Source organism: Staurois parvus, unplaced genomic scaffold, assembly GCF_062004578.1.
Source record: "Staurois parvus isolate SC_StPar_1 unplaced genomic scaffold, SC_StPar_1.0 ptg001432l, whole genome shotgun sequence".
Taxonomy (NCBI): Eukaryota; Metazoa; Chordata; class Amphibia; order Anura; family Ranidae; genus Staurois; species Staurois parvus.
Window position 1 is genome coordinate 10,728,915 of NW_028319228.1, and position 12,379 is coordinate 10,741,293.

The following is a 12,379-nucleotide window of genomic DNA, read 5'->3' on the forward strand; positions in this document are numbered from 1 at the left end:
GTTACCATCCAAAATTTGCTGAAATTTTATTGAATCCATTTTTCCTTCTACTTGTGAGATGTTCCCTGTGCCACTGGCTGCAACACAACCCCAAAGCATGATTGATCCAACCCCATGCTTAACAGTTGGACAGAGGTTCTTTTCATTAAATTCTGTGCCCCTTCTTCTCCAAACATACCTTTGCTCATTCCGGCCAAAAAGTTCAATTTTAACCTCATCGGTCCACAGAACTTGTTTCCAAAATGCATCAGGCTTGTCTATATGTTCATTTGCAAAGTTCAAACAATGATTTTTGTGGTGAGGATGTAGAAGAGGTTTTCTTCTGATGACTCTTCCATGAAGACCATATTTGTACAAGTATCTCTTTATAGTGGAATAGTGTACCACAACTCCAGTGTCTGCCAGATCTTTCTGGAGGGATCGTGCAGTCAAACGTGGGTTTTGAAGTGTTTTTCTCACAATCCTGCGAGCTGTTCTGTCTGATATTTTTCTTGGTTTTCCAGATCTTGCTTTAACTTCCACTGTTCCTGATGACTGCCATTTCTTAATTAGATTCCGAACAGAGGATATTGACATCTGAAAACGCTTTGCTATCTTCTTATAGCCTTCTCCAGCTTTGTGAGCGTCAACTATTTTCAGTTTCAGTTTTCTAGACAACTGCTTAGAAGAACCCATGGTGCTGATTGTTGGGGCAAGGTCAGATGAGTCTGGGCATTTCAAACCTTTGAGATTGACATCACCAGGTCTTCCCAGACGATGATTGAGAACAATCCATGACACTGGCAGGTCTCAGCTTGGCAAAGGGGGCAGTGCATGCTATAAATTCTGCAGGGTGCCCAAACTTTTGCAGATGCCATTTTTTTTGTTTTCTGTTATTTTGAAAGTGTAAATGATGGAAATAAAATCTAACTTTTGTTGACATATTATAAGAATGTCTAATCTGTAATTTGATGCCTTTTGGAGATTTTTCCATCTTTCCTTGGCTTCTTTATGCACATTAATACAAATTTTTAGCTGGGGTGCCCAAACTTTCGATCCCCACTGTAACTACCATTTGTCCATGGAAAGAAAAAGAACTTGTCAGTATACTTAGCTGCATATTTATTATGTTAGGGATGATTACCTATCTTGTAATTTTGACCTTGAAAACAGGCATCATTTTTTAACATCCACCACCAAAGTTTATGTAAAATATTACTTTCAACTGTAAGTCTCTAGTTAGGTATTCAAAAGAACAATGCCTTAGAACAGATTTAAATCAAACCTATGCTTTGCCTATGCTAAGTAAAACAACAGGTTGGCTTAAATACTCCCTCCAACAGCAAATACTGTGACTCGCTCCCCTTTTTCTAGTGGTTGGTCCAATGCTGCCACATAGGGGTGGATGGATGGGTTACAAGCCCAGTGTAAGCCCTTGCTGCTCAGGTTTGATTTCAACCACTCATCTATCTGACTACAGAAAAGAAAATGAATGCAAAGGTATAATCATCTATACTTTATGGCCCTGGTGATCAACATACGTTCAGCCCTCCATATGCTGGGTTGGGTCGACTACCTGTTGGGCACTAGAGTGCAGCAGAGCAGGAGTGGGATACCACTCACTGAAATGTTCTCTGCTTTCCAGCACTCGGCACTGATTAAAAGACTATACAGTACTGTCAGGCAACACAATCTTTTGCCTGGCAGTACAAATTAAGTCCTGGCCTTGTTAAGAAGATAAAAATCAGCGTGGAAGCAAGTGAACTATGTGGCATGCGTGATGATATCACCATCCCATCAGCATGGCTGCCATCTTTAACAAATATTATAAATAGAAGGGATAAAGGGGAAATCACTATTTTATGTTATGCCATGTGGGGATAATCTGACCCCCTCATTTTGTGTCTTTTCTTTATATTTGTTTGGTGTTCTTTAGTTTATTTTACACCCCTGACAAAGATTATATTTTGAGTGAAACATATAGGATATTTCTTTTGGGGAGCACTTTTTAAAACTGTATTTTGGGTTTCACATGGTTTATGGGGGAGGGTGTATGGATCACTGTGAAATATAGGGTAGCAATTTATTTTAATGGCCAGCATATGAGGCTGCAACAGGGACAGGAAGTATAGTGATTGACCTTGCAGACCTTTCACAGCCAGGGAATTTTGAACCCTCAGTCTTATAGGAAGGACATTTAGCAAGAAATGAGATTTGTTTTAGTCCCTACCTTGATTGCATAATGTAGAGCTCGTAAAGAGTTTTTGTTTTTTGCCACTGTTATAAACTAAGCGTATTTAAATCACCAGTGCTGGACAAGGTGGGCACAACTTAACTCTTTTTGAGTTTATAAAAACAATGAATACCTGGCTGTGAAGTTACTTTATAGAAACCCCCCCTGTGGTTACATAAGGTCAGTGGCATCATAGTGGGAGGACCTTCTCTTTCTTTTTCTCCTGATCAGTACTGACCATCAATTATATCTCCTGGTGTTTTACAAAACCTAAACTTTCCCTTAAAGTGAAAAAGTACATACAGTTACATATTCATTTTATTAAAAAAGTCCTCAATAAAGGTTAAGTTTTAGACCGTTGGCTTTTGGTGCGTAGGGAAACACATCCTTGTTCTGTGGAAATAGTTGATTTCCAGAAAGGTATACTTTGAATATTTATCTAGGGAGTGAGTTAGTAGTGTAGCACCCTCCAAGGGGAGCTATACCCCAATGGTTAGTCAGGAGCTGGTTAGCAGCTCAGGTGTAATAGCCAGAGGGGTCAAATTGTGGTCAGGGTTGAGAGACTGTGCAGGCCAGCCCCTTTGGAATTTCCACTTGCTTTGAGACTTTCAGAGGAGGGCTTTGGAATCAGTGGGTGGACCCAATGAGTGACTGCCTGAACCCTTGAGAAACCTCAGCTAATCCCTAACAGAAGGCTTGGCAAGGGGCTGGGACTCCCTTAAAAGTGTACGAGCCTGCTCAGTAGCAGGGGTGGGAGGAGTCGAGTGAAGAAGTAGGAATATGTGAGGCTGGAGGAGAAAGGCTGCCAGGAGGCCTAATAGGATGGGGCCTGTCTGTGAGCCTAGAGCTGGAAAGGAGGAAAACTTGGGACTTACTGGCTCCCTGAGAGAGGGTCACCTGTATGGCCGGGAAGGAGCAGCCTAGCTGATAGGACTGGTAGCAGCAGCCATCCTGCAAGCGGGACAGGAGAGGATCTGAGTACATCTGCTCCCCCTGGGAGGATAGGTGAAGGAGCAATATCATGGAAAACCAGATTAGCCTCCTGCTAGTGACTGTTCACCTTATTTAAAGGAACAGGATCCAGATCCCCTGCTTAAGAAAAGTCTCCAGATTTCTGGGTGAAGAGGAGTTCATCTAGGATCTGGGGTGGTACAACTAGGAGCTGCTGGCTAGCACTCCAACAGAGACTGCGTTGCATCAGGGAAGGAGAAGCTTGCGAATAGTTCAGGAAATATTAATTAGCACTGATGCTGACCATCCCTGGGTGGAGTGTTAATTAGCATTGCCAATGACCATTAATGGGGAAAGGGGGTTAAAGAGCACTACAACTGAGCACCAGTGCAGGATTGGGTGGTGGTGGGATGCACAACACTGCCACTGCCTCTAGTGCTTTAATTGCAGTCTCTATAACCAATACTGGAGGGTGCTATTACTGCAACTGACACCACTGATGGGACTTATTTTACTTGCACTGTCTCTTCAGTTTGCTTTGACACATTGCAAAAAATACAACGTAACCAACATTTTTGTGCACAGGGTGCTCTATAGTTCTTTCATTTTGATAGCTCAGCTTAATTTGACACAATGCACTTCTTTACATATGAAAATGTGTTGCTATTGTGCGACCAAAGTGTTAAAGCTGCAGTTGAGGCCCTCTGTAATTTTCAAGTTGATCACCACTGTTTTAAGGGATACAAAAATTGCAACTAACTTCCCATTACATTTTCACCTCACAAAAGTACAGGCTAAAGCTTTGTTATAATAATGTTTATTTTTTTAGACTATTTCCTGTTTCCTGCATAAAACCTAGTTTTGACAACTGTAGTTTTGTTCATTTGTTTGTTGACCCAAAATCTGTGCTCCGTAATGTCTTAGTTCAGGTCTCCATGAATATACAGTATATGACATTAAGGTTGGAATTGGTCCTCTACTGCCGCCATCTGGCTACTTTGTATTGAAGCATAGGAGATCAGCAAGTATTCTAATATTTTATTGTATTACCTTTAAAAAGCTACTATTATACTACTTATTCTATTAAAGGATTGAGCTGTTGTTTAGCAGCTATAAGCTGTTTCCTCCAGGTACAATTCATATTGAACCATTATTTGCAATTAGTTGAAGGCACTTACAGACAGTTTCTAAAGTGATTTCATGCAATTATTTATCAACCTTGTTTCTGGGCTACAGTTTTTTCTTATGAATTGTCTGCCATGTTTTCTTTTGTCCAGAAATCTGCACATCTAAGAGGCTCGTATACAAGCAGTATTATGAGTTGAGTAGCCCAAAGCAACCACAGATCACCACTAAACTGATTTAATTTTAAGAAAAAGAAATCTCACTGGTCAGTACGGGTTGATCTTACAGTGCTTTATTTTGCTCAGTTTGCCCAGTGATTGCTAATGCTGCAGTAAAATGTATTAAAAGACTTGTAAGATGGTGACACATAATACGTCAGCGTAGGAAGACACAGGAAAACAAGGATACCCAAGGCCTGTGCTACCACTAAGCAAACTAGGCAGCCACCTAGGGTGCACTGCCGTCTGGGGCGCAGCCACGACCGCTAGTTTCCCTACTCTACTGCTTACTGAGAATTGTATCACATGGAGTGTTTTTTTACCTCTGGTTTTATGTTCACTTTTATTTAATTGAATAGTTGCAAAAAATGGCATGCTGGTATTTGTAGTCCACTTAGCCACTACTGTGCCCATAAGTAGTGTGATACAGCAGTGTTCTTCCAGGCCTATAGAAAGAGCAGGGAGCTCTGAGCACATAGTCTGTCCTAAAAGGCACCAGACCTGCCCCCCTGTTCCAAGCCAACACCGGTTGTCCTATGACATCCTGGCATCTCTCTATCTCTCCATCCAGGGCTCCAGACCCACACTTGCTGATCCGTTGGATGGGAAGGGTTGATAGCGATCATTATCAATGATAAGCAACATTTTCTTTCTTTCTTGTAAGAGTGTAACACCGCTTGCTTATTTAACCTTATTTAGCGGTCTTTTAACCCTCTTGCTGCCAGGTCCATATGTCATATGGACCGGACAGTGGGGCTGTAGGCACCAGGACTGTGTATAAAAGTAATTGCGATACACGTCACATATCACCATGCACAATGGAGTGAGAACAATAATTCTAGCACAAGACCGCCTCTGTAACACTAAACTGATGACCTGTAGGGGCTTTTAAAACTTCACCTTTAGAAAATATAGGGTACTGAAGTTTTTCGCCGTTCCATGGGCATCTTTACTGCATAGGTTTGGCTGGTTTATTCTATCCAGCCTATAGCTGCAGTCTCTTTCCTGTACTCCGGACACTAAATCTGCACACACACTATGACCTGCAGCTCTGAAGGCGTGATGCAGCAGTAATTTTGTGCCCTTAGCAGCAGTGCTGAAACCATTGAAATCTTGGCTTTTGATAGTGAGCAGGCCATTGTTTTAGATAGCAGCCTCTTCCCCTGTTACCAGCTCACTTACTTGAGTGGCTGTCTGGGTAAGCAACCTTCTGTTGTCAAGGGATCAGTTAGTGGCAGTTGTTTTTTAGGAAGCTTGAGTATCACCTTTAAAGGTAACGTGGCTAACCCAAAAAAGGAAGTCTAGATGTCCTGCGCTATCCAACTATCTTCTTTGTGCACCGGTTCCCATCAGTGTTTTGGAATTCCAAGCCATCAGGTTTTCTCTTCTCTACTGAGTGGATTTTCTAGGTGCTATCCTGTGCAGATACAGTGGGACAGTGCCACAGTCCTGGCACATGTGAATCATTCTGAGGACACATTTGGGCAGAGAGAACTGTTCCTGCTCTGTCCAGTCTACATACTGTACTAGGAATGGACAAGTGGATTATCCCAGCCACTAGTGTCTGGATCCAGGGGAATATTCCCTTTATGTGGAGGTGTATCTCCAAATATGCTCCAGGTGGGGAATTCCCGAAGTAGATCTGAAAGCATATTGTCTCACTTCCAAACTGGAAAGTTAGTTAGGAGAGTAAGAGATCCCTTGGCTGTGGTGACGGATGCTTTGGTAGCACGGTGGAATATGATCAACACTTACCCTCTTGTATGTACATTTGCTACCCAGACTGTTTCACAGGAACATGCTGGAAAGAACATCAGTGATTCTAGTGACTTCAAATTGGTATGTAGTCTTGTATCTAGTGCATGTCCCGTGATGCCTTCTGGATCATCCAGATCTTCTGTCTCAAGAACTAGTCCTCCATTCTGCTTCTTGATCGCTGGATTTAATGGTTTGGCTGTAGAATCCCAAGTGCTGAAAGATAGGGGTCTGTCTACAATTGCAATGATGTTGAAGGTTCATAAGTTTTTTTTCTTGTGAAATTTACCATTGCACTTGAAAATTAAACTTTTGATGGTGTGAGACTTTATGTGTTCATCCTTGGGATTTTTGTGAGTAGGATCCAATGAGTAGATCAACATTTGCCACTCCATACCATGAAAGGTCAGGTTTTGGCCTTGGTTGTTTTGCTTCAATGACCCTTGAGGAATCATTCTCTGGTCCGGATCTTTATTCAGTAACCCATGTTGCTCCTCCAGTCATACTTCAATTTCCTTAGTAGGATCTTAATTTAGTTCTTTCAGCCTTAAAAAAGAATATTCTGGAGCTTCCATTGCAGATGTTATTGCCAAAATTGGCCTTTTTGGTGGTCGAAACTTCAGCCTGATTTGTATCCAAGTTGGCAGCTTTGTCCTGTGAATCCGCACTTTAAATTTTACACAAAGACGAGGTGGTTTTGATACCCTGTGTTTCTTTTTTGCCTAAGATGGTTTCTGAGTTAATGAATATTCTGAGGAAATCACCTTACATGCTTTAGGATTATTAGGGTCTACCTTCAGGCCACTTCATCCCTCATAAAGACTGATTTTTTTGTTTTGTTGTGGTTGATGGTACAAATAAAAGTACTTCTTCTCCTGCTACCATCTCTCAATGAATCTCCTATTCTAAACAGATTTTTTGAAAGATTAACATTTTTTGCACTTATAGAACAATGGTATACTTAACAAACCAAAAGGGAGCCAAAACTGGTTCAGCAATGTCCCTGTGATACCTTTGGAATGGTGTGTGGAGATGGAGAGGGTGTTGAAATTCAATGGATATTGAAAGGGGGGGGGGGGTAGTCCGCCCCTGCCAGTCCTTCAGAGGTTAAGAATGAAATGCAATAGGAAAGAGAGTTAGGCTGGCCATATACAGTTAGTTTATTTTTTTCTGTTTAGCCAACAGATTCCACCATCAACATAAGCAGAAAGGATTCTCTCCCCCTGCCAGGACAATATATACTGACAGCAGCACCTGCTGCTGTCAGAATACATTGATTGGTGTCTGCAACTGATTGGCTGAAGCCTCTGATTGTTCAAGAATTTTCCAAAATTACTCATCGACAGAAGTCAATTAAATAACTGACTTCTGTGGTTCTGGGGAGGCTACTCACCGATCGAATTTCGGCCAGTTCTGGGTCCAGCTTTAGGAGCTGTAGCTTTGCTCACATCCAGATAGTGATTTGTTAGACAATTGTTCAACAGTAGTTATAGACTTTTTAGATTTTTGTGATTGTTTTTAATGTGGTTGTACAAAAATTACCCAACTCAATAAAAACTAAAAGATTTTTTTATGGACAAAAACTAAAAGGGAAAGGTTAGCGGCCTCCTCATACATACATGCAGCATTTCAGCATTATTGTAAGATTCATCCTGTCCTGCATTGTAAAAGCAATACAAACAATTGTAATTTGACAATCAAATATAAGCCTGCTTAAAAAAATCTCCTTACATGTTGCCTATCTACTAACCATCTCCTTCAACAACTTCCTGGATTACCAGCATGCTTTGTAGCTCTTCTGCTCATTCCTTTTCTTTATTTCAAAATCTAAAAACTACATATCCCATGGTACCTTGCTGCCTGCAAAACCTGTACTGACTCCGCCTCCCGACACTCATCCTCTCAGCACCTCTGTAGCTCAGAAGGCAGGCTCTATGAAATGTGTGACACAGCAGTGCATCTACACATGGCATAATGAATTTGTGTTACAGAGTTGAAGAAAGTGCATTTGTGGAATTTTTCACAAAGTAAATTTACAAATTTCACAACCATTCAGATTAAAAGGAGTAAGCTAGAAATAATTGAATGCAAAAATTAATATACAATTTTAAATTTTGGCCATACATACATTTTATGTATCATAAACAGTACTGCAAGCTGTCTTTACTAGCCTTCTGTAATCCTGTAAACATCAGTATTCAAACTGTGGGAGAAAGTGGCTTTACTGCATGGCACTGAGCTGTGTACCAAATAAATGGAGCTTGTTGATTGCAGGAGGGATCTCATAGTTGACAACAGTGTGCTGCTGGTTCTTCCTTATCCAATATAAACCTTTCACCAGGCTGTGTTGCTTTTGACTGCAGAGGAGAAAAGTTAACAGGACCTTTAAAAGGGTCAAGCTGGAGATTCTGCATTAAAAAAAAACAGGCTGATCAAAATATTTTTTTTTTGTCTGTTTATGACAGTTCATAAGTATATTTTCAATCTTGCATTAGCCTAAACTAACACTAACCTGCTCTTCAAAAATGATTTTTTGAATTTTCATATATGACAGTTTATATATATTTTTGTCCCTTTAGTGAAAAGGCAAAGTTTGCACAGGAGAAAGCAACATTCTATCAAGAAAAGGAAGAATTTCAAAGGCAATACAAAATTCAACAACAGGTTTCTATCCGTTTGGTTTACTAAGCTTTAAAGATATGGCTGGAACATTTTGGAAGGATACTTAAAACATTGCTTTGTTGATTTAATTTACCCATGTTTAGGAACTCCAAGAAATGTTGGAAAAACATAAGTTACAAAACGAAGTTTGGCTGAAAGCAAGAGCAGAAGAAAATGATAAGGAACGCCGAGAGATCAGTAAGCTGAGGGTAAGTTTCTGCAAGTATCCAAACATGTACACTGCTCAAAAAAATTAAAGGGATGCTTTGAAAACACATCAGACCTCAATGGGGATAAATATCATGCTGGATATCTGTACTGATATGGACTGGGTAATGTGTTAGGAACGTAAGGATACCCCATCATTTGAATTCAGTCTTCAGTAGGTTGATAATTTTAATTTCCATCAAAGACACCCTGATTATCAAAGTGAAAAAAATGATGCAGCAGTCTAGTCCATTTTGCTGAAATTTCATTACAGCAACTCAAAATGGTATTCTGTAAATTGTATGGCCCCCACGTGCTTGTATGGATGCCTGACAACATTGGGTCATGCTCCTAATGAGACGACGGATGGTGTCCTGGGGTATTTCCTCTCAGATCTGGACCAGGCATCACTGAGCTCCTGGACAGTCTGAGGTGCAACCTGGTGGCGTTGGATGGACCGAAACAGAGGTGTTCTATTGGATTTAGGTCAGGCCAGCATGGGGGCCATCCAATGGTATCAATTCCTTCATCCTCCAGGAACTGCCTGCATACTTTCACAACATGAGGTCAGGCATTGTCATGCACCAGGAAGAACCTAGGACCCACTGCACCAGTGTAGGGTCTGACAATGGGTCCAAGGATTTCATCCCAATACCTAATGGCAGTCAGGGTGCCATTGTCTAGCCTGTAGAGTTCTGTGCGTCCCTCCATGGATATGCCTCCCCAGACCATCACTGATCCACAACCAAAATAGTCATGCTGAACAACGTCACAGGCAGCATAACATTCTCCATGGCTTCTCCAGACCCATTCACGTCTGTCAAATGTGCTAAGGGTGAACCTGCTCTCATCTGTGAAAAGCACAGGGCCCCAGTGGCGGACCTGCCAATTCTGGTGTTTAATGGCAAATGCCAGTCGAGCTCTATGGTGCCGGGCAGTGAGCAGAGGGCCCACTAGAGGACGTCGGGCCCTCAAGTTCATTTTGTAGGGCTCTGGCAGTGCTCATCCTGTTCCTCCTTCCACAAAGAAGCAGATAGCGGTCCTGCTGATGGGTTAAGGACCTTCTACGACCATGTCCAGCTCTCCTAGATTAACTGCCTGTCTCCTGGAATCTCCTCCATGCTTTTGAGGCTGTGCTGGGAGACACAGCAGACATTCTGGCAATGGCACGAATAGATGTGCTATCCTGGAAGAGTTGGAATGCCTGAGCAACCTCTTTAGAGTCCGGGTATCGCCTCATGCTACCAGTAGTGACACTAACCCTAGACAAATGAAAAACTAGAGGAAAGACCGTCAGAAAAGATGAGTAGGGAAAAAAATGTCAATAGCCTCCACCTGTAAAAACCATTCCTGTTTTGGGTGTCATCTCATTGTTGCCCATGTAGTGCACCTGTTGTGAATTTCATTAACACCAAAACAGCTGAAACAGATTAACAACCCCCTCTGCTACTTAACGGACCAGATCAATATCCCAGGAGTTTAACTGACTTGATGCTACACTCTGATTAAAAATTGTTCTTTTAATTTTTTGAGCAGTGTATATGGATACATTACAATAGTTTTGCACAGTTTTGTCTTGTCAGTGGGATACTATGTTTAGAGATCATTTTGTTCTGGCTGCTTTTACTTAGAACCAAGCTTGACTATATAACAAAATTCCAATTCAGGCTATTTTGGCAGTGCATATCACCTAGGAAGCCAAGTCACGACATTTACTTAACCCTTTCACTGCTATGGACATGGCTTATGGGCCTACAGAAACATTTCCAGTTAGCCAGATCGGTCCTTACATCAGCTGCATTTCCCACTCTGCTATACGCTCATGAGTTTACAATAGAATTGTTCAGTAGACTCTGCTAAACAAAAGATTAGCTGTGATCAATGGCTGACAATCCATTATGACAGCTATTCACCTAAAATGTGATGTCTTCTGGTGCTCTGATCCCATATCTTTTCCCCAATCCCCCTGCCTGCAGTACCAATCTCCCATGTGTATTTTGTAACCAGTGAAACTTGTGCGCTGCTATATAATAATAAAACAATATTATTACTATGTGAATAAATCAAAATCATGGAGATTGCTGCAACCACTCAAGTGTATTCTCACTCAAAAACCTGTATGTAAGTGTAATGTGGTGCTCGAACTCCTTACAACACATACAAAACCATACAAAATAATGAATAAAAATCCTCAATCAAATAAATATATATATTTTTTAAATATCATATATATAAATAAAACCCAGTCCAAAAAATATAAATGTCCTAATATAGTGCTTATGAGAGTGTCTTGTATCCACTTCACAGAAACAAAAATCTTCTCTTGTGAATACTCTTCCTGCTCACCTTGTAATTAGGCCTGCATGATAGCTCAGGTCAAATGAGCTTGTGGTTAAAAATCTTGTCCTTTATAATGCAACTAGTGCATGCTCATCCCCTCCATGCACAGCTTTAATTTTTGACACCAAACGTGCAGTGTGATCATAAAAAAACAAAAAAATATATATCTCGTAGTGCAACACTGTGCACTTACGATGAACCAAATTGCAAAGTGTGCCACACAACATGCATATATACAGTGGATATAAAAAGTCTTCACACGTTAAAATGTCAATTTTCTGTGATGTAAAAAAAAGAGACATTTCAGAACTTTTTCCACCTTTAATGTGACCTATAAACTGTACAACTCAATTGAAAAACAAACTAAAATCTTTTAGAGGGGGGAGTAAACATAAAAAACTAAAATAATGTGGTTGGATAAGTGTGCATAGCCTCTTATAACTGGGGATGTAGCTGTGTTCAGAATTAAGTAATCACATTCAAAATCATGTTAAATAGGAGTCAGTACACACCTGCCATCATTTAAAGTGCCTCTGATTAACCCCAAATAAAGTCCAGCTGTTCTAGTAGGTCTTTCCTCATGTTTTCTTAGTCGCATCCTACAGCAAAAGCCATGGTCCGCAGAGAGCTTCCAAAGCATCAGAGGGATCTCATTGTTAAAAGGTATCAGTCAGGAGAAGGGTATAAAAGAATTTCCAAGGCATTAGATATACCATGGAACAGAGTGAAGACAGTTATCATCAAGTGGAGAAAATATGGCGCAACAGTGACATTACCAAGAATTGGAAGTCCCTCCAAAATTGATGAAAAGACAAGAAGAAAACTGGTCTGAGAGGCTGCCAAGAGGCCTACAGCAACATTAAAGGAGCTGCAGGAATGTCTGGCAAGTACTGGCTGTGTGGTACATGTG

General features: G+C 40.9%; 1 protein-coding gene across 1 annotated transcript in view; it reads left to right on the plus strand.

The window, feature by feature from the left end:
- LOC149436051 (RING finger protein B-like) overlaps positions 1-12,379 on the plus strand; it is a 126,945-nt gene that overhangs the window by 100,047 nt on the left and 14,519 nt on the right. The window contains exons 16-17 of the mRNA XM_089662095.1: positions 8,841-8,925; positions 9,027-9,131. Coding sequence (XP_089518221.1) covers positions 8,841-8,925; positions 9,027-9,131 — 190 coding nt within the window. The remainder of the gene's footprint in view (positions 1-8,840; positions 8,926-9,026; positions 9,132-12,379) is intronic.